The sequence below is a fragment of the Oryx dammah genome, unplaced genomic scaffold (assembly GCF_014754425.2).
Source record: "Oryx dammah isolate SB20612 unplaced genomic scaffold, SCBI_Odam_1.1 HiC_scaffold_28, whole genome shotgun sequence".
Taxonomy (NCBI): domain Eukaryota; kingdom Metazoa; phylum Chordata; class Mammalia; order Artiodactyla; family Bovidae; genus Oryx; species Oryx dammah.
Window position 1 is genome coordinate 24891248 of NW_024070212.1, and position 23364 is coordinate 24914611.

Genomic DNA, 23364 nt, shown 5'->3' on the forward strand with positions numbered 1-23364 from the left:
GCTCTCTGGGACTTCCCTGGTGACAGAGTGGATAAGAACTCACTTGCCAGTGCAGGGGACACAGTTTCAATCCCTGGTCCAGGAAGATTCCACAGGTCCCGGAGCAACTAAGCCCAGCACCACAACTACTGAAGCCCACATCCTGGAGCCCATGCTCCACAATGAAAGAAGCCACCTCAATGAGAAGCCTGCGCACCTCAAGGAAGAGTAGAACACCCTCGCCGCATGCAACCAGAGAAAGCTCATGTGCAGCAACAAAGACCCAGGGCAACCCAAACTAAAAATACATAATAAAATTTTAAAACAGTAAATTAAAAAAGAAACCAAAAAGGACTATTTAAAGAAAAACAATGAAGAATGGCTCTCTGCTAGGCACTTTCCCAATGGCTGGGCCCCCTCCTCGTGGGCGCTAGGGCATTATCGAGGATACTCTGCCCCGCGAGCCTTCCCAGCTCACCTTCAGCCCAGCTGGATCCTCTGCCATGGCGGTCTCCTCAGGACAAGACTCAAGAGAGCGATGCAGCTCATCAATGGCTTCACTTGTGATCTGCCACACTGCATGAAGGCCATTCTGGCTCACAGTGCCTGCAAACAAATTGAGACTGTGAGTATTATGTCTTGACCAGAGCTGCAAAAAGGCAATTCATTATTTGCCAGATGATGGATCTGTATAGGCTAAAAATTCTCGCCTCCAGATTCTCCTAGCCGCTCTGGCTCCTTTAGCCTCATTCTCTGTATGTCCGTCTCTTAAAGTTCCCATTAATAAGTGCTCTAATAAAGGACAAAGTAATAGAAAGTATAACTAAAATATAAGATAATCTATAATATTTTTTATTTTTTTCCAGCTTTGAAGAGGTGGCAGAGAAAACAATACCATCAAAATTTTTGGAGAAAAGACCCGTGGAGCTGGATTCCAAGAAGAAAAGCCAGCAATAGAAGAGACCGAGCTACAGTAAGTTGTCAAACTTCAGGCACAGAGAGAGCCCCAAATATGCACATCCCAAGATGCCTGCACTGCACTGGGAATACTTCAGTGTTGGAGACCACTCGTTCTATTAATACACAGAGAACTTCTACTCAGGTTAGGTAATAAATACAAGCACCTTAGCTGGTTGCAAATTTAGGGATGAAGTACCCAAATAAGAGATTTCTAAATGAATAAAAATTAATTATCCACTTAAACGTTAAAATGTTTTTTAAATGAAAATCCATTTTAATGGGATTCTTTCCTAAACATATCACATAATTTCTTACCTTAATAATCCCCCTTAATTTCTCTAGGCAACTCCATCACCATGGTGATGACTGAACAATGCTGTCATGCAGCAATGTTCCTCAGTCTGGAGCATAACTAAGCTGTGCCTCTGGACTAAATACGTTTTCTTTTTTGTTTCAGAGGAAGTAGTTAATTCACAACACTGTGTTAGTTTTAAGTGTACAGCAAAGTGACTCAGTTATATGTATTTTTTTATATATATTCTTTTCCATGTTAGGTTATTGTAAGATATCCCGGTGCTGTACAGTAGATTCTTGCTGCTTATCTATTTTACCTATATAAGCACATTTTCTCTGTGCCCTTTTAGAGGGATCCTTGTGTCACATGGCACCCTGTCTATCCCTTACCCTCTTCTGACTACTGCTTTTCAACTTTTCTCCCCTCCCTCCGGTTTTCTTTTTTCTCTCCTTTTCCTTTCCACAACCTGAGCAGTTCTCATGAGAAAACTGGCTTTTGCTCTTCTCATCGCTGTCAGCCCACCCGAGTTCCTGTGTACACTCGAGGCAGTAAACCGTATGATCATATTACATAGTTGAGGCTCTTCTGGGGATCCTTCTCCTGCAGCTGCTTCAGAATTCATTGCTGTCTGCAGAGTTCAGGATGGAAACGCTCATTTAAATAGGGTGGTGCTGCTCTCTGTGGGTCTATTGGTGCACGGTCGCTTACTCCCCTGCCCTGCCTCAGCGCACAGACGCACAGACACAGACACACAGACACACACACGACTATAGACATATCCACTGGTTTGCCTTCCTCCTCATGATGTGAGTTTGAGTTTTCACTCACAAACATTTAGTAGATGACTCCCACATGCTGGCCACCAAGCCGGTTGATTAAGGGCCATGAACAAGGTCAATGAACAGGGCAGACACAGTCTCTGCTCTCAAGAAGATCTAAATTACACTGTGTAAAAACTCACCTGAGCACCCCCAGCTTTATTACACAAGACAGAATGGCTTCTCCCTTCTCATGGATACAAAGGCATCTATGAGGCAGCACTTAACTTGTATGTGTAGCTATTTCCCCCAAGGCCAGGCCCTCGGATCTCACCTCCACAGCACTGACCAGACCCTCCAGCAGCTTCCTGGTGGGCAGCCTTCAGTCCTTGAGAACCCAGAGGCCACAGATCCTGACCCTGCAGGGGTTTGGGAGGCACCAAGTGGGGAGGGTCAGTGGTCTCTTTGGTGAAGTTACTCTGCTGAGGTTCTCGAGTGTTACTCTTCTCCTCAGTGTCTGCTCAAAACACAGGGAAGAACAGATTACACTTCAGAAAAGTGAAGGAATTCTATGAGTGAGGTGAGGTCAAGAGGGTGGGATCACCACGAGCAGGGGAAGGCTTTCTAGAGAGTGTAACATTTAAAGGGCTTCTTAAACAATGGGAAAGGACTTGAGTCCACAGGAAATAGGAGGAAATTTTTATCAATCACAGATCCAACTTAAAAGGAAGCTCTGAAACAGACAACAAGATGGGCAGGTGAATGCATCAACCTATTCTTTTAAAGTCAGGAACTGTTCCTCAGATTAAAAAAAAAATTGTTTTAAGTATTTATTGAATTTTGTTACACTGCTCCTCTTCTAATGTTTTGGGTTTTTGGGGGGGTGCGGGGCCACGTGGCATCTGGGATCTCATCTCCCCGATCAGGGACTGAACCTGCACCCCCTGCATTGGAAGGTGAAGTCCTAACCACTGGACAGCCAAGGAAGTCCCCCAACCTCTTCTTTATCGAAATGGCTCTCGAATGTCTCGTGAAGTTCATGCAAACCCGGGGTTCAGGGGCAGAACCCCTTTTACCTTGCTCTGGGGAGAGGGCCAGGGCACTGAGCGCTTCCTCCAGCTCCTGAATTTGATTGAACAACTTCTGACCCTTGTCTGGAAGAGCCTGGATGTTCACGGATGCCAGTGTGCTCTGGAAAACAGATCCTATAAAATGGGTCACTCGCTCCTCTCGAGGTGTCAGAGGTAGTTTCAGATTAAAACAGCCTAGAAAGCTAAAACTGTGACATTAGTCTTTTAGCTATATGTGTGAAAACCAGAATCTTTCTTCTTTCTAAACCCAGCTGATTTACCAATCCTGAACATACAAACACAGCAAAAGGCAGAAACTAAACATCCACCTTCCCTATATTAACATATTTCACTTGTTCGTGGCGCACCTGACCTGCCCACAGCAGGCAACGCTCCGACCTCATAAACAAACACAGGTGGCAGTTACCTTCTTTTGTCTCAGTTGTGTTGTGAGGAACACACGTTGGGCTGTCGGGTTTGAAGGTTCTCCCTTCTTGGAAACACTCGAGGCAGAAGAAACTTTTCTTTGCATACTCTGACCAGGGAGCTTAAGGTCCTTCTTCTCCTGTGTGTCTGGAGGCAAGTCAAAGAGTAAGGGGCTCCTCGGCTTTGACGAAACAAAAACAACGTCATCGTCCTCACCGCCACCACTGTCTGTGTCAGCGTCTCGCCTCTCTCCTGCGGGGCACCCTGTGGCCAGTGGTGCAGGCTGAGCAGCTGGTTCCTTTGGAGCAGGCATGTCCCGGGTCCCCGACTGAGCCTGAAAATGGCCCTGGAGCAGACTCTTTTGGAGGGTCTGTGTGCTTGGGTCATTCCCTGTCTTTGTTTCTCTAGCCTCCCAGCTCTTAGGGTGCTCCTTGTTGAGGTGCTCCCCTTTCAGGGGCTGGCTTATTGAGTGTTGACTGTGAACAATTCGAGGCAAAAGCTTAGTTTCCTTTTCTGTCAGAGGTTCTGATTCTTTTTGGACAGACTGACTCTCGCTATCTGACTTCACCTGAAATGCAGATGGTTCTCTGAGCCCATTTCCACAGACCTGTTTGGATTTCATCTCTAAAAGGTCTCTTTTGTGCATCCCTTCTATCTCCTTTGCTTCACACTGAAACTCTGTCTTCTCCCTTTGCTGTTTGTCTTGAACTGCAGATTGTTTTTTCTTTACTCCCAGGCCAGATGAGAGCTCTTTCTCCGCCCAGCACTTAGATTCCGGCTTCTGTTCCTTCTTTTGATCCAGGAGTGGATCTCCCTTTTCTCTTTGCTTCTTATCAGCTGTCTTTTCCTCATCTTCACCTTTGATGAACTGTTTCCAGACGGATGGTTCTTGATTCTTATCAAGTACCTTGAACGGGTTTCTCTGCTGGCTGGAAGGATAATGAGATGGCTCAGAGGCAAGCTGAGACTTACTGGTTCCAGAATGTTCTTTAGAATTAGGATCCTAAAAGACAAAGGAAATAATCTAATCTTAATATAAAATATGAATGCAACCTTCACACCTAGAAGGCCTTTCTTCAGAGGAAATGGAAAAAGTAAAAGCAGTAAAAGCAGTCCAGTTTTTCTAAATGTTCCTGGGATCATTTCCTGCTCTAGAAAGGACTGCCAAACTCACACAGTATTCGTTTCTTAACAGTACTTTTCAATGCTTGGTTCCTTCTCTGTCCGTGATCACTGCTTTTACAGGTCCCAAGGAAAAGCAGTGTCCAGGTCAAACTGTTTTAATAATAGCAATAGCCACAATGTGTATTTTTCATGAAAATGACTCTCTCAAGATGAACTTTTCCCCAAACCTAAACAGCTCTGATTTTGGCTTTAGGATGGTTTCAAATCTAGAACCTTAAGTCCAAGCTACCCCTCTACAAGTCTCAAGACCTCCCTCAGTCTAGTTCCTCATGTAGTAGATATCTGCAGGGTCTCTCCTAGTTCTCACATTCCAGAAGCTTATGAATTACACCCAGTTTATACAAACATCAAGTAGATATCAGTCTATAAAAACATGCTGGGACTTCCCTAGCAGTCTGGTGGCTAAGACTTCATGCTCCCAAAGCAGGGGGTCTGGGTTTGATCCCTGGTCAGTGAACTAGATCCCACATGTCACAACTAAAGATCCTGCATGCTACAAATAAAATGAGTAGCCAAATAAATAAATATTAAAAAAAAAAATTCCTGAGGTTAGTCAAGTAAATTTAAGTTTTTTCCCTAAATAGGAGAATGCTAACTATAGAATGGGCTTCCCTGGTGGTTCAGATGGTAAAGAATCTGCCTGTAAGGCAGGAGACCTGGGTTTGATTCCTGGGTGGGGAAGATCCCCTGGAGAAGGGAATGGCTATCCACTCCAGTATTTTTGCCTGGAAAAATCCATGGACAGAGGAGCCTGGCAGGCTATACATAGTTCATGGGGTTGAAAAGAATTGGACACAACTGAGCGACTAACACTACTATTACTAACTATAGAATGGATAGATATTTATGTATGACTGAGTTCCTTCACTGTTCACCTGAAACTATCACAACATTGTTTGTTAACTGGCCATACTCCAATATAATATTAAAAAAAAAAAAAAAATCCAAACAGTCCTTTGAATTAAGAGTCCCAACAGGGTCTACCTTGCTGAAAGAAAAGAACTGTCTTTCAGAGAAAGTATGATGAAGACCAATCAGTTTATAACAGACTTTAGGGTCTTTTCAGATGATCCCACAGGTTAAACATCTTTACATAGTCAGATTTGAAAACAGATGAATAATTCCTACCTGCCATGGGATATTTCCACACCACTGTTTCCCCTCTGCTTTACTTTTAACACATCGGAAGAACAACCTGATAAAGTATAAAACACAAATAATCAAGTTGGTGAAAATCCATTAAAATAAAAGATGAACTTGTTTTTAATTCAAGAAACCCTTTTATTTGATAACAGCTTTGAAAGGTCACTTGAAACCAATTACTCTTACATGTATTCCATTAAAAAATTTTAATTTAAAAATTCTTTACCTCATAGGATATTTACAAGACCTGAGAAGTGAAAGAGTACAGATGTCATAGTAACCAGAGGGTATTCATAGATTAATTCTTTTAACTCTACAGAATGACTGACATGGGAACACTGATCCACAAGGGCTGCTAAAATCAGAAAAAAGGAGATAACCAGACATTATGTGTCCCTAATGAGAAGCCACAATACTTCCTATAAAGTAAAACAAAAAAATAAGCCAAATCAAAACAAAGATTTCCCCGGTTATCCAATGGTTAAGACTGCACCTCCTCTGCAGGGGGCCTGGGCTCCATCCCTGGTCTGGGAACTAAGACCCCACAAAACTTATAGTGGCGTGGCCAAGAAAAGAAAACTAAGACAAAAACGAACCTGAATCTGGTCAAACCCCTGGGTCCAATTAACAATTTACAGGAAATGCAAACAGATGAACACATAAAACTAGACCAGGGGATGTAATCTGCAAACTCTTAACAGTGGGAAGTGCTATAAAACAAACAACTTGATTCCTTCAATAAGTAAATCACAAGGGAGAAGAAAAAGACTGGGGGGACCTATTTAAGAGAAGTAAAAAAAAAAAAAATCAATTACCTGCAACCTGTAGACCTTATTCAAATCCTGACTTAAGCAAACGAGTAAAAACTACCAAAAAATAAACTATTTATAGTATTTATGAATCTTCTGGAAATCTGTACTCCAACTGGTTAAAAAAAAACACTCCATATTTTTTACAGGTATGCACTGAAATATTTACAGAAGAAATGACATTATGTGGGATTTGTCTCCAAACATGGAGGAGCTGGTGGGTAGGGAGCAAGGATATAGACGCAACAAGATTCGCCATGAGTGTGCCTGTTGAAGCTCACACGCAGTAATTCTATCCTGTCTACTTTTGTATATGTTTCCAATCTTTCATTAAGAAAAAAAAAAGACTGACTAGAGGCCTACATCCCAGGGCAAGGCAGTCGCTGCTCACACAAACACTACCTATATTCCAGCTATGCAAAAATGGCTGTGCTGTCCCGAGCTCAAACTAAGCCACACCCTCTCCATCCCACTGGACTTTGCACGTGTACCACTCTCCATCCAAAGAATATCCTCCTTACCCCTATTTGCCCACCATTACCCCATCACCAGCTGTCAATCCTACAGGTCCCTCCACACCCAGTTCAAGACATACCGCCTTTGCATGCTCTCTGCCCTGTTCATGCACTGTACTGCTTCTGTATTTTTGTTGTATATAGTTATATTATGCTTATATCTGCCTGTCAACAACTAGAAGGCGATAACTCTCTCTTTATTCCTAAGCCTTGCTGTTTGTACATAATAGTTAAGTACTGTTGAATTTAACAGAACCAACTGAATTCTTCCTTACCCCAAATAACTCCTCGAAAACATTTAATCAGTTAAATAAGAGCCTTTGACATATAAAAAAAATGCTCAATCAAAAAGTATAAAACGACCGTGAAAAGCACCTCCTCTCCATCTGTTCAGTTCACATCCCTCCCAAGTAACCATTTCTCTTAGTTTTTGGTTTCCCTTTCCAGAGATAGCTTTAATGAATATTTAGGTCAATGTATTTTCTTTATTTCTTCCTTATTTACTCAAGTGGGTAGCAGAGTATGCTGTGCTGTGCTTAGTCGCTCAGTTGTGTCTGACTCTTCGCAACCCCATGGGCTGTAGCCCGCCAGGCTCCTCTGTCCATGGGGATTCTCCAGGCAAGAATACTGGAGTGGGTTGCCATGCCCTCCTCCAGAGGATCTTCCCAACCCAGGGATCAAACCCAGGTCTCCCTCATTGAGGTGGATTCTTTACTGTTTGAGCCACCAGGGAAGCCTAAGAATACTTGAGTGGGTAGCCTATCCCTTCTCCAGGGGATCTTCCAGACCCAGGAATCAAACCGGAGTCTCCTGCATTGCAGGCGGATTCTTTACCAGCTGAGCTACCAGGGAAACCCAGGTAGCATAGTATACATACTACTAAATATCTTGCTTGCCTTTTTAAAAAAAACTTAACAACATGTCTTGGAGATTTTTCTATAAAAACATATACATAAAGGACTTCCTTATGTGTACATATTTTCTACAACTGCACAGTTTTTTACACAGCAGCAGTTTTCCATTATAAGGATGTTCCATTATTTATTTAACCATTCCCCTCTGGTTATTTCCAATCCTTTACTATTAAAAGCAATATCACAATGAATAACCTTTTGCATATGTCATTTAACACGTGTTTTAATATATCCATTGGGCAACTCTCTGTATTTCATGCTGTATATTAGAGCCTTCTCTGTTTTTCTTCATCAATTAGCTTCTAGATTTTATTTATTAGCTCACTTTTTTTCCTTTCTACCTCATTAAGTTCAATTTTATCTGCATTAATTCCTGCTTTCTCTTTTCTTTCTGTTTAATTTCCTGTCCTTTTTCTAGCTTCTTAAATTAGCACTGTGATACACAACACAAGGGCTTCACCACTGGCTCAGCGGCAGAGAATCCGACTGCCAATGCAGGAGACGTGGGTTCGATCCCTGTGTTGGGAAGATTCCCTGGAGAAGGAAATGGCATCTCACTCTAGTATTCTTGCCTGAGAAATCCCAGGGACAGAGGAGCCTGGGGGGCTACAATCCATGGTTGCAGAGTCAAATACAACTTAGCGACTAAATAACAAATACAACACAAATCACAACAGTCTGAGTCCTAACTCAAAATGAATCCTGAGCAGATACAACCCCTCGATGCCATTACTTCACTTGGATGTAAAAGCAAAGATAACAAGCTCCAAATGGACAAGTGTTCCATAAGAGTGAAAAAGAAGACACGGACTTTCCTAGTGGCACAGATGATAAGAATCCACCCGCCAATGCCGGGACATGGGTTTGATCCCTGGTCTGGGAAGGTTCCACATGGCACAGAGCAATTAGGCCCGTGCACCACAACCACTGAGCCTGCATCCTGCAACCACTGCAATCTGTGCACCTAGATTCTGTGCTCCACAACAAAAGAAGACCCCACAATGAGAAGCCCACACACAGCCTCTGGAGAGTAGCCCCCACTCTCCACAACTAGAGAAAGCCCATGCAGACAACAAAGGGTCCAATGCAACCAAATAAAATAAATAAAATTATTTTTAAAAAATAAAAAAGAAGAAAGGACCAGCTCCTATCATACAAACTCATAATTTTCTCATTCAAGTTCACCATAAAAAACCTGTGTTGGTCTCTTTAATTTTTTCTTACTGCAATAAGAAAATTTAGTTCTGAGCATATAGTTCTGAAAATTTCTGAAATGCCTTGATTGCAAAAAACTCAAAGGCTACTATTAGGGAGTACTACTACTTATGAAAACAAGTCAAGAACAAATTCTTGCTGTTGAAAGTGTATCAAGTACCTGAAACCTTAACTGAAAGAATATTTTATAAATAGCATGTATTTTAAAGCCCAAACGTCATAGACTTTCAGGAGAAGGGCAAGATTTGGGGAAAGAGGGAAGTAAACAACACACAATGAGCATCAACTATGTGCTAGGCACACTGCAAAAAATGTTTCTGCTTACATTTTTATTAAAAACAATCTAGAAGAGCTTCTCTGTTTTCAGGATAAAAGTTTGTCATGTTTATTAAATTGTAAATCAATAGAGAAAGTGGTGGAAATACATTGTCATAGAGAAAGCAAACACTGAGTCCATTATGAAAAGGAGCGTAATTTCTACATTATATTCGTTAATTATTTTCCAAGGCATAGGTTATGAACAAGAAAAATGAAGACACCAGCTAGGGGTCATTCAAGGCCAAGTTCAAGTCTCAATTCCTCCACTTTCTCAGTAACCTTCATCAGCCTTAATCTCTTACCGTTGGTTTTACAGTCAGAGAAACACCTGGCATTCGAACACATACAATTTAGCCCTCTAACATGCAGATCGGCGGAGAAGGCAATGGCACCCACTCCAGTACTCTTGCCTGGAAAATCCCAAGGACAGAGGAACCTGGTAGGCTCCCATGGGGTCACCAGGAGTCGGACACGACTGAGCGATTTCACTTTCACTTTTCACTTTCATGCACTGGAGAAGGAAATGGCAACCCACTCCAGTATTCTTGCCTGGAGAATCCCACGGACAGACGAGTCGGGGTGGGGGGGCTACAGTCCCTGGGGCCGCAAACAGTCAGACACAACTGAGTGAGTGAGCACACACACATAATAACGTCTCCACACAAGGACTACTCCTGTGGTACAGCACAGTGCGTGACACTCCACACACCTAGTCACAGTACTGGCTCTGCTGAGTGGGATTCTTTATGGGTTGCTGGAGCCCGAGGTCCTTCTGCATGGGTCTGGCTCATGTCCCAGTGCCTCTCTGTCATCAGCCTAGCTAATCATCATTGGGTTAGATAATCTACACGTCAATTTTACCCAGTAATCAACCGACCACAAAAGGGGTGTCCTAGATGTGCGCAGATTCATATGCTATTAAAAATGAAGCATTTGGGGGACCTCTCTGGTGGTACAGTGGATAGGAATCTGCCTACCAATGCAGGGGTCATGGGTTCGATCCCTGGTCTGGGAAAATTCCACAGGCCTTGGAGCAACCAAGTAGGTGAGCCCCAACTACTGAGCCTATTTGCTACAACTACTGAAGCCCGCATGCCTAGAGCCTCTGCTCGACAACGTGAGAAGTCACTGCAGTGAGAAGCCTGAACACTGCAACGAAGAATAGCCCCTGCTCTCCACACCAGAGAAAGCCTGCGCACAGCAACGAAGACCCAGTGATGCACAAAAAAACCACCTCTAAAAAAAAGGAAAAACATAGAAGTGTTTTGAACATCCCAGTACAACCAGTTATTTAAAGAACTAAAACCTGTTTTACCAATCTATAGACGAAGAATACTACCATCTATTTTGATCCTTGAGAATAAAAGCTAAAAGACAGAGAGAGAGAGGGAAGAGAGGAGAGAACAGAACTCAGGAGCTTGATGACCATGTCCAACATCTGTATATCAACATGTGCTACATCGTTCCTGTCAAGGCAGGAGCTCTTATCTCTGGTTTTACTGAGCAACAATCATAGTTTTCTTTAATGCCCAACAACAGGGTCATGGCTGAAGGGCCAGTCAAATGCTGGTGAGTGGTACCATCTGGTGTTTAGTAAGAGAACTACACAAAAAAGTAGCTTCATGCCAAGGTAAGAAAAATGGGCACCTTAGTGTTACTTTGGTTCATACCTCCCCTCCACTAATCTGCTACAACTGTCTCCTAGCTAGGTTAAGCATTAAACATAACAGTACTAATTCAAGGATGTAAAGTCCTTTAAGTTCTTGAAAAGAAAACCCAAATCTGGGGAAGAAAAGCTTGTGCTACCTGATATGTTTCTCCAGAGTGCAAGGATTCTGGCTAAATGCTTTACTGTCTACTAAGGAAGTCATCATTCATAGATACATTAGCTATTTCTTTTTTAAGTTTTCAGCCTATACCACTTATCAGGGTATACCTGTTGGATTTTTTGCTGTTTGTTTTTTGTTTTTTTTGCTTTGTTGTTAATTTGTTGTGTGCTGTAGAACTGTATTTTATTTGTGCTAAAACAATCTTTTCAAAGCTCTAGTAAGTTCCTCTTAGTAAGTGTTCTAGACTTGAGCTAAAAGAAATGCACTCAAGAATTCTTTTTCTATTTTTAAAATAATGAGCACCTCAGCCTCGTCTACCTTGTGTAAAGAGTAATAGAGACAAGTTTTCAAGATTCTCTCCTTAGCCTAGACCTCTCTTTGGAGTTGCCGACTCACTTTTCCAGCCTGCTTCACGTGTACAAGACACACTGAATCCAAAGCTGTATGTGTTAGCCATCCTTTACTGATGTTAACTTTCCTTCCTTGCTCTGCTTAATGGTAAACTCACCCAACCAGGAAACCATTTCCTGAGCGCTGACCATGTGCTAAACACCAAACAAAGTGATCACAGGCATGACTGCACTGACCCTCACAGCCCAGGGAATCCAGTGCTACCATGACCTATTCCAGCTGAGTAAATGGAGGAAAGAACACGCTTAACCACACGCTTAACCACCAGGAAACATATTGTATCAATTCTCTTTCAACAAGTGTCCTCCAGTCTGTGTGTGTGTGTGTTAGTCCCTGAGTCATGTCTGAGTCTTCTCCACCCCATGGACTGTAGCCTGCCAGACTCCTCTGTCCATGGAATTCTCCAGGCAAGAATACTGGAGTGGGTAGCCATTCTCTTCTCCGGGAGATCTTCCTAATCCAGGGATCAAACCCAGGTCTCCTGCACTGTAGGCAGATTCTTTACTGTCTGATCCACTGGTCTAAGCACACCCAACTCTAATGCCAGGGCTTCAGTCCAAATTCATCTTTCACTTAGAGAAAGTGGGTGTGCCTGAAGTTGGTTAGATCTAGGCTCAAATCTCAGGGGCTTCCCTGGTGGCTCAGTGGCACAGAATCTGCCTGCCAATGCAGGAGACACAGGTTCAATCCCTGGGTTGGGAAGGTCCCCTGGAGAAGGAACTAGAAACCCACTCCAGTGTTCTTGCCTGGGAATTCCCATAGACAGGGAAGCCTGGTGGGCTACATTCCATGGGATCACAAAACAATCAGACACAACTTAGTGCCTAAATAACAACAACAACAAGGCTCAAATCAAAGCCATGCCACATTATAATGCTGGGACCTCAAATTCCTTTTCTAACCTCTCTAAATGTTTTCTCATCTGTCTATAAAACAGGGATACTGAAACCTATCACAGTAGATTCTATGAAGAGGTCATGAACATGCCATGTAGTAGGCACTCTATAGCCCCAAATAGTTCAGTGGGCTCCTTGCCTCCACTGCCATCACTTCCTAATCTAACTTCCATAGTTCTTTTTTTGATGCAAATTGAATAAAAAATTCCTCAGCATCTTCCTACCACATAGAACAGTATTTCTGTATGATCCAAGGCCCCCAGTAGTATGTAAAGGAGATTGCTTTAAATTCAGGGACTAAAGGCTTCCTGGCCCCACTGTACTAGCAGGAAACAATAGAAAAGTGAAATTTTTAAAAATTCCACTTATAAAGACGTCTCTGGTGGTGCAGTGGATAAGAATTCGCCTGCCAATGCAGGGGACACAGCTTGGATCCCTGGTCCAGGAAGATTGCACATGTGCGGAGCAACTAAGCTGGTGAGCCACAACTACTGGGCTGGTGCTCTAGAGCCCACATGCGGCAACTACTTAGCCCACATGCTACAACTACTAAAGCCTGAGAGCCTAGAGCCTGTGCTCCGCAACAAGTGAAGCTGCAGCAATGAGAAGCCAGGCACTGCAACCAAGAGTGGCCCTCACTCACCGAACTAGAGAAAGCCTGTGCAAAGCCACAAAGACCCAGCACAGAGAAAAATTAGTAAATAAATGTTTTTTTTTAAATTCCATTCATAATAAGATTGTCAAGAAACATAAACACTGAGGACTAAATTTAACCAAAAGGGTATATAGCACTCTATAATCAGAACTATTCCACAATGCTAAAAGAAATTTTAAATGTCATAAGTAAATATACCATGCTCATGGACTGGAAGATCAAGATTAATATCAGTTCTCCCTACACTGATCTATACAGATTCAATAGAATCCCAACTGAGTTTTCTGAGGAAACCGTAAAAGGTGATTCTACATTTTATATGGAAATGTAAAGGACCCAGAATAGCAAATCTTGAAGAGGAAAGCTGGAAGACTCACAGGATCTTATCTGATCATGTCAGGATAGGCGAAAAGATCAATGGAAGAGATTAGCGAGTTCAGAAATAGATCCACACATGGTGGTCAACCAATTTTTCACAAAGGTGCCAAGTGTTTCCATGGGAAACATTCAAAAACTGCTGCTGAAACAACTGGATGGCATTCATTCAATACTACATGAAAAAATAAACGACCTTCTATCTCATAAGGTATGCCAAATTAATCTGAGGTAGGGCACAGAGAGATAGTGAAAGAGAGAAAAGCCTGGCATGCTGCAGTCCATGGGCTTGCAGAGCTGGACAAGACTGAGCAACTGAACAACAACAAAAGGCGTAGACTAAACCAAAAAGTCATTTAAAAAGTAAAGAAAACAACTATAAAACTTCTGAAAGAAACCACTGAAGAACTTTATGATCTTGAGTTAGGCACAGATTTCCCACAGAAGACAAAAAGCACAAATCATAAAAAAATGATAGATCGGATTTCATAAAATGAAAAGTTTCTACTCTTCAAAAGACAGTCAAGAAAACCAAAGCCACAGACTGGGAGGAATATACACAATATATATATATATCTGCCAAAGGACCTATGCAGAGAATACATAGGAACTCTTCCAACTCAATAACAAAAGATAATACAATTTTAAAGACAGAAAAAATCCCCCAAAGTTACACTGTATGATTCCATGTATGCAACACTTTGAAATGACAACATTTTAGAGCTAGAGATCAGGTTCACGGCTGCCAGGAGTGTTCAGAGGGAAATAAGAGGAAGGTGGGTATAGTTACAACAGGGCAACAGGAAGGATCCTCTGGTAAAGGAACTGCTCAGTATCTTGACTGTTGTGGTAAATACACAAAAGATGGCTCAGCTGGTAAAGAATCTGCCTGCAATGCAGGTCTAGGTTCAACCCCTGGGGTGGGAAGATCCCTAGAGAAGGGAATGGCAACCCACTCCAGTACTCTTGCCTGGAGACTCCCACGGACAGAGGAACTTGGCAGGTTACAGTCCATGAGGTCACAAGTGTCAGAGACGACGGAGCAACTGAGCACGCACACATGCGCACAGGATAAAGTTGCACAGAACTGAATGAGCGCCGAAGAACTGATGCTTTTGAACTGTGGTGTTGGAGAAAACTCGAGAGTCCCTTGGACTGCAAGGAGATCCAACCAGTCCATTCTGAAGGAGATCAACCCTGGGATTTCTTTGGAAGGAATGATGCTAAAGCTGAGACTCCAGTACTTTGGCCACCTCATGTGAAGAGTTGACTCACTGGAAAAGACCCTGATGCTGGGAGGGACTGGGGGCAGGAGGAGAAGGGGACAACAGAGGATGAGATGGCTGGATGGCATCACTGACTCGATGGATGAGTCTGAGTGAACTCCGGGAGTTGGTGATGGACAGGGAGGCCTGGCGTGCTGAGATTCATGGGGTCGCAAAGAGTCAGACTCGACTGAGCGACTGAACTGAACTGAACTGAACTGAACTGAAATGTATACCTACCATTAGGTAAAGTCTGCAGAGGATCTCCTTGTACTATTTCTTAAGCTGCCTATGAATCTATAATTATCTCAACAAAAATTTCAACTAAAAAACATGGGCAAAATTTTAAACAGATACTTCATCAAAGAAGATATACAGAAATAGCAAAAAACTACATGAAACAAAATAGCTTTCATAAATGGTATTCAAAATGGTATTCTGGACAATAATAAAGAATGAATTACTGATAGATACAACTACATGGACAAATCTCTATAGACACTGTTACATAAAAGAAGCCAGATTCCAAGAATACATGCAGTATGAATCAAAACAGTGATCAGCTATGATAGGTGGGGGGATTATCTAGATGGGATCCAATGGAACTTAGTGGGGTAGTGGAAATAAATATTTTATATTTTGACTGGGATCTTGATTTTAAGGATGGGTATATACCTTTCTTAAAACTCAATCAGAAAATAAACAAAACTGAACTAGTTGAACACTTAAGAACTGTGCATCTTATTACATGCATAACTCAGTAAAGAAATATAGTAGTATAGGCAGTTTTCAGTTATATAAAATTGTGAAGATGGTACTTGAGTGCCTATATTTGGTGGGGGGGGAATCAATCTAGAATATATAAATTTCCAACTGTCATATAAAGACCATTACATACAAATGTCATATAAAGACCACTACCTATGGCCCCTGCCTTTCTGGCCAGTCTTATCTTCTGAGTTCTCCACTTAAATATATGCTAAACGACCACTAAACAGAGTTTCCCTGATGGCTCAGCGGTAAAGACTCTGCCTGCCAATGCCAGGGACATGGGTTTGATCCCTGGGTCAAGAAGATCCACTCCAGTATTCTTGCCTGGGAAATCCCATGGACAGAGGAGCCTGGTGGGCAACAGTCCATGGGGTCGAAAGAGAGTCAGACATGACTTAGTGACTAAACAACAAACAAAAAACCATTGAACCAAATGTTTGCAATTACTTCATGCTCCATATACTAATGCAGGATACTGAATGGTCTGTTATATATGACCTCTTTTTTGCCCCTAGGGAATTCCTACTTACTTTTCAATACTCATGACAAATATCTGTCACCTATGTAGACTTCCCTGCCCTTCTTCTGAGTTCCCATAGAAAAGGAAACTAGCATTTACTGAGTGCTTAACATACATCAGACATTTTTATACATTACCTCGTGGCTCATATGGTAAAGATTCTGCCTGGAATGCGAGAGACCCGGGTTCAATCCCTGGGTGGGGAAGATCCCCTGGAGAGCTAGAGATCAGGAGAAATGAATGGAAACCCACTCCAGTATTCTTGCCTGGAGAATCCCATGGACAGAGGAGCCTGGTGGGCTACAGTCCAAGGGGTCGCAGAGTCGGACACGACTGAGCAACTTTCACTTTCATTCTACTACCAGAATGAAAAAGTTGACAAGCAAGTGCAAATTAATGACTGTTGGTGAGCTGATGTTATTGGCTACTTGAAAGCTGGAGAGGGAGGGAGGTGAAGCAGTTTATCCAGAATAGAGGTCAGGCTTCTCACATCAACAAGTAGCTCAGAAGTTAGGAAGTGACAGTCCAGAAGATATTCTGTACATACAGAAACACCATTTGTTTTTTACTGACTTTTAAAGACTAGTCAATCCTAGGAAAACACCTGACCATAACCCTTTCAGGCAAAGGAAAACAAAAACAAATACACTTAACTGTTCCTTTTGGACACTTACCTGTATTCTCTCTTGCCTTGTGATAGAGACAGACCCTGAAGCTCTACCACCAAGTCCTCATGCAATAAACAGTGAGAGATAGGAATGCTAGAAGGGAAAAAAAAAAAAGGAAATTTGTGTTTTAGGAGGCATAGAGGTCAATATCCTAACATGAAATCTAAAATATGTGTTTTAAATATAGGGCCCATGTATAATCTCTACTGGGTTTGTAAATCCCACACACTTTCTTGTCCATGTGCCTTCCTCTGGGGAAAGGGCCCATCTTTTCATCTTTTCTCCTGCCCCCAAATAAAGTATGACAATAAACATACTTATCTTTTTCCTGAGGACTCAAGTTTAAAATGATATTGTGCTACATACAACTATACTGTGATTCCTCCAAGCTGTGAACTTTTCCCAGGTTCTCCTATCATCCTTTTCCCTCTAATAACCTGTTAGCTGTCACTATCAACAAGAGAATTCTGGCAACACATTTTACTAATAACACTTCATGCTTGATTGGCCTAAGTTTAACTCCTCCCTTCCAACTTCTTAGTAGGTAAGAATATAATATTTGAGAGCAAAAATCTAAAGTACTCTCATATGACCTGTGGCATTTTCCTTCTTTTTGCTTATAATCTGGTTTCCAGACATATCCCAAATGGGTCAAATTATCAAATAACCACCTTTGAGTCAAATATTATTATACTAGTTTGTATAGCAATATGTTCTCATAAATGGTACTTTACATAAGGGCATTTTCCTTTTTATTTAAAACCAAATCTCATGCTTCCATTAATATTTAATTTCTACAAATCCGAATGTGGTTTAGTGTCTCATGCAACTTGAGCTAAGTATTGAACCTAAGAAGCTCCATATACATATTAGAAATGAAACAGTAAACCCTGACATAATGATGTTTATAGCTTGAGTAATTTGTTTGGTCCCTTCTATCTTAAGATTTAACACTAATTTAAATAAAGTCATTTTGTATTTAATTTAAATGGATCCCAGTAATTTCTTTCAAATGAAAAAACAACTCATTAGAAGGCAAAGAAAATACTTCCTCTAAAACATTTATTTTCTAAATCTGAAAAAAGGTAAAAATCTTCCCCTTAAGTCTCAAAGTATAACAAAAACACGTCACCTAAATCACGCGGGGAAAACATGAGAAGCTAATATATGTGTTGAAAAAAATTTTTTTCTATTGATATCCATAGTGTCTTACATATGTAGAAAATGCCTTTTCTAAACCAAGTTCAGTAGAAAGCAGGAAAAAATGCATAAGTGTGATAGCCTAAAATTTCACATAGAAACTGTGGACACCAGGTACTATGAAATACTAACAACACTTATGAGAACAGTATTTTCTCACTTCAAAGACGATGCTTATTATTTCTCGGTCTCAGCTTTTAATTTTGTAAAAAGGAGAGATCTGAATCAGATTACTTATGTCTTTTCAGCTTTAATCCCTAATTTGTTTTTTTCGAGTATCAAACTCACCACTTAAATGCAGAGAATTTTGTTTTTAAAGGGTCCCGTTAATCTGACTACCAGGATGTTTTAACCTCAAACATTTGGAAACCAATTCGGCCTAAGACTATTGTAAAGCTGGAGCCAATTATCTTCTGGTATGTCTGCACGTTCTCAAATATAAACCGGATGGGAGTAATGTCCCAACAGGAAAACGGACGGTCAAGGCCAGGCCAGTGAACCCAGAACTGAAAAGGTCCAGAAGGATCCAGATGAAGCCAATCCTCCAGATTATAAATGAGAGCCCTGGCGGCCCAGAGACGGAAAGTAAACAGCCATGGGTCACATAGCAAGCGGTAGTCCCCAGCATGCCGGGGATTACCAACTACTTCAAGGGCCCTGGCTCTGCAGACCAGGAGTCCCATCTCTCCTCTTCCTTTTGGGCAGCGGGGAGCCGGCGACTCCTCCTGAGTGGCCACGTGCAGACCCAGGGAACTGTGCCTAGCTCGGAGACCTACTCGGTGGCCCGCACAAAGTTGCATGTGTCCTCCCGGCACACGTAGAAGCTCTTTCCTTTATTCGGGCCTTCTCGGACGCCGGTCTTCAGAAGACATAAAGTCCCTAAGGAGAGAAGGTCGACAACGATTACACCACGCTAGGCTGGCAGACCCCTTGGACCCTCGGACCCTGACCTCCTACCATGCTCCGGACACCTAACTACTTCCATCTCGTTCCAGCTTTCCTCTTCTCCGAAGGCACCGCCTCTCCCAACGCCTGCTTCCGCCTTTTTCTCCGCCCTCCTCATTCAGAAACCAATCGTCACCCACCTCCTCCACTCTTAAACCCCCATAATTCACCGCCGCGGCTTTAGCCACACCCACCCTAACTACTATCAGCCTATCAGACGGGAAATGTGCTCACCTCCAACCAAACACTGCCGCCCTGAGGTTCGCGGCGCGCCGAAATCAAAAATGGGGCGGGGGAAACCTGGTCTTTGGCCGGTCGGTGGGGCGTGGCAGAAGCTGGAGTGAGTTTTGGAGGCTGGCGGGGCTTTCCGGCGGAGAAGGCAATGGCACCCCACTCCAGTACTCTTGCCTGGAAAATCCCATGGATGGAGGAGCCCGGTAGGCTGCAGTCCAAGGGGTCGCTACGAGTCGGACACGACTGAGCGACTTCACTTTCACTTTTCACTTTCATGCATTGGAGAAGGAAATGGCAACCCACTCCAGTGTTCTTGTCTGGAGAATCCCAGGGACGGGGGAGCCCGGTGGGCTGCCGTCTATGGGGTCGCACAGAGTCGGACACGACTGAAGCCACTTAGCAGCAGCAGTAGCAGCAGGGGCTTTCCGGAGGAGGGAAGCTTTGCGAGGAAGGAACTGGTCGACTCTACCTTGCACGCATTTAAGACCTAGAGGCATCCCTAGAGGAAGCAGGCATTACAGACTGCAGAGAGGAGCTCTACAAAGACTTCTTCCCGAGGTCGAGAGCTCCTAGAGCTTCCCGGTCTTCGGGATGCCACCCGGGTCCTAGCGCTGGTGGGCGCTCCGCCTCCGCGCTCGAACGCTAGGGGAGGGAAGTCCCAGAGAAGCCGCCGCCTCAGGAAGAGGCGCTGGATTTGCATGTGGAGGCGAAGCGGGGTGCGAGTGAGGGCCGTTGGGGCGTCCTTTAGAGCTAAGCGGTGAACTGACATGTCTGTTGTAGAGCGGGCCTAAAGACTTCTCTAGAACCCACAACACAATCCTTACCCATACACGTCTGTCTTGACAACCTGGTGGGATGCGCAGCATTTTAAGGACCCCGAGATTCAAAAGTTTGAGTGAGTCCCCCCAGGTTAGAGAATTAGTGAGTGGGCAGTTGGCCGACAGTGCTCAGAAAACTGCCTCCTGTGTGTACTGTGTGTTCTCTAGGCACTCAGTGTAGGAGACTTGAGTTAGAAATGTCAAAGTGGAAACAACAGGAGGAATATATCGCATTCGGTGAAAGGGAGTTTTATACTGTACATTTTTTATTGTCAGACTTTTTCTATTAGTATGCGTTTGTAATATTAAAAATCGAGGATGTAATTAAAAGAAAGGGGACTATTTGAAATCGTCATCAGATCTCTTAGTCAACAAAAAGGGAGGAATAGGAATCAGACATGGCAAGAGAGACAGCTTAATCTTAAAACTATTGAGGACCATATGTAGAGACATATGGTGTGGCGTGTGTAACTGTATTTACAGAGACAGTAGGACAGGAAAATCTGCAAGTTCTAGGAAATCTGAGCTATATGGTGAATGTAAATGTCGTAGGGAGCCAGAGGACGGGAGACAAACCTGAGAACAAACAATTCTTCTTGTTTATTAAGAATTAAACAAGTTCTTAATAAATAGCTTTTTGTATACCCAATGTGGACTAGGTGCTTAGGAAATATACAATCCATTTATTCACATATAAAGTTTAAAACGGCTATTCTAACCACAAAGAACTTGCTCAGTATTTGGAAGAGACTGATCTAGCACATACCGAACACTTAAATAACAAGGTAATAGCATTTGAATGGCATGATGAGTGGACATCCCAGTAAACTCTTAGGATTAAAGATGTGTCTGGAAGCAAAGTAGAGTAAGTTTATACATAATTATCCCTTCTGAAACACCTATAGATAAATGTAGAAATAGGAAAGGAGTAAAAAAACAGAGACAGTTTCATTATACCCAGATTGTAATTCTTGCATTGACAGATTTCTATTCATATACTTAATAAATGCTATATTAGGAAAAGTAGACCATGAATATTGGATTTGCAGGTCAAGGGGCATGATAATTTAATTATTTCTTTAAAAATGCCTTTTTGAAACAAGACAAAATTAGGGGCTCTTAAATGTCCCATTAAGGAAGGAACTCTTCCTTTGTCAGGTATTCAAGCTAGTGTCTCAGGTCAAACCCCATGAAAGAGTGCACAGCCAAATCACAGAATGGGGGATTATTTCTCCCATAAATTTGGTCACAGTCCATGGGGGTGCAAAGAGTTGGACACCACAGACTAACACACATAGAGAATTATACAATATACGCTTTTCAAAATATATACATTCAGGTCAGTTCAGTTCAGTCGCTCAGTCGTGTCCGACTCTTTGCAACCCCATGAATCACAGCACGCCAGGCCTCCCTGTTCATCACCATCTCCCGGAGTTCACTCAGACTCATGTCCATCGAGTCCGTGATGCCATCCAGCCATCTCATCCTCGGTCATCCCCTTCTCCGCCTGCCCCCAATCCCTCCCAGCGTCAGAGTCTTTTCCAGTGAGTCAACTCTTCTCATGAGGTGGCCAAAGTACTGGAGTTTCAGCTTTAGCATCATTCCTTCCAAAGAAATCCCAGGGCTGATCTCCTTCAGAATGGACTGGTTGGATCTCCTTGCAGTCCAAGGGACTCTCAAGAGTCTTCTCCAATACCACAGTTCAAAAGAATCAATTCTTTGGCACTCAGCCTTCTTCACAGTCCAACGCTCACATCCATACATGACCACAGGAAAAACCATAGCCTTGACTAGACGGACCTTTGTTGGCAAAGTAATGTCTCTGCTTTTGAATATACTATCTAGGTTTGTCATAACTTTTCTTCCAAGGAGTAAACGTCTTTTAATTCCATGGCAGCAATCACCATCTGCAGTGATTCTGGAGCCCCCAAAAATAAAGTCTGACACTGTTTCCACTGTTTCCCCATCTGTTTCCCATAAAGTGATGGGACCAGATGCCATGATCTTCATTTTCTGAATGTTGAGCTTTAGGCCAACTTTTTCGCTCTCCTCTTTCACTTTCATCAAGAGGCTTTTTAGCTCCTCTTCACTTTATTGTTTATATCCTTAATTAGCCTATAGACTCTTGGAGAGCCCTTTGGACACAATGTGCTTTATGGACCCTTATTTTGAGTAAAGTTGAGACTTTGAGTTTGTTTTTCTTTAAAACTTGATATATTCAAAAATGAATGCATAGGCTAGGTCCTAAAGCTCAGTGGTTTAAATCCACAGGTTAATGAGCCAATAAATTATTTGTGCATGGAGGTGGTCAGACATAAAGTATGTGACAGAATTGTTCTAAAACGGTTGTGGTAATGGCTGAACAACTGTATACATTTCCTAAGACTCAGGGAACTATACACTTTAAATAGGTGAATTGTATGGTGTCTATTTTCAGTAAAGCTGTTAAAAACAGTGTATAGGCAATACCAAAACATCTGCAAGGAAAAGAAAATCTAGGCTCAATCACCTAAATGTTTCAGCATCCTAAGGGCTCTTTAGTTTTAGATGGTATTAATCCTTAAGCAGACTGGTTCTCTGACCTGTGGAATAAAATCCAGAGTGGTACAAACACACGTTTTAATTCTTGGGAAATAAAGCAGTCATATATTATCTAGTCAGCATTGTGCTGGGTGGCATATATTAAACATGAAAGGCATCTATAAGATTCTGGTGCTGAGGGTATCAGCTGGAAGTCACCCCTTGACTTTCTTATCACTGGTTTTTCAGTCACTAAGTCATGTTTGACTCTTTGTGACCCCATGAACTGCAGCACACCAGACTCCCCTGTCCTTCACTGTCTCCTGGAGTTTGCTCTAACTCCTGTCCGTTGAGTAAGTTTGCTCTAACTCCTGTCTGTTGAGTAAGTGATGGAAATAATCAGCAATTCTAAGTTTTAAGTTATTTGTAAAATTCACGTTCTATGCAACTGATGCCTCCCAAAATCTTGGCTTTCTCTGCCCACCAAAGCCAAATAAAAAGTATGGAGAGAGACTTTGGAGGAAATAGAAAGGTGGCTTTAATCCTCAGCATGTGGAGGGGAGACAAAGCATTCTCAAGCCCCAACTCCATGAGGAATCAGGGATTATATGGATGAAGGCTCGCAATCAGAGGTTGGTGACGACCAGAGCTGTTCAAAAGTGTAAGAATC

General features: G+C 42.5%; 1 protein-coding gene across 3 annotated transcripts in view; it reads right to left on the bottom strand.

Moving 5' to 3' along the window:
• Positions 1 to 19249, bottom strand: part of TTF2 (transcription termination factor 2) — a 48842-nt gene extending 29593 nt beyond the window's left edge. For all 3 annotated transcript variants that reach the window (XR_005719364.1, XM_040230946.1, XM_040230945.1), the window contains exons 1-8: positions 19135 to 19249; positions 18954 to 19056; positions 16984 to 17070; positions 5802 to 5868; positions 3490 to 4491; positions 3069 to 3183; positions 2327 to 2509; positions 458 to 585 (exon numbers count right to left, since the gene is read on the bottom strand). Coding sequence is in view for 2 of the 3 variants with exons in the window: in XM_040230946.1 (XP_040086880.1) it covers positions 458 to 585; positions 2327 to 2509; positions 3069 to 3183; positions 3490 to 4491; positions 5802 to 5868; positions 16984 to 17070; positions 18954 to 19056; positions 19135 to 19240 (1791 nt within the window). In the remaining variant the exon portion in view is untranslated. The remainder of the gene's footprint in view (positions 1 to 457; positions 586 to 2326; positions 2510 to 3068; positions 3184 to 3489; positions 4492 to 5801; positions 5869 to 16983; positions 17071 to 18953; positions 19057 to 19134) is intronic.
• Positions 19250 to 23364: the final 4115 nt, after the last annotated feature.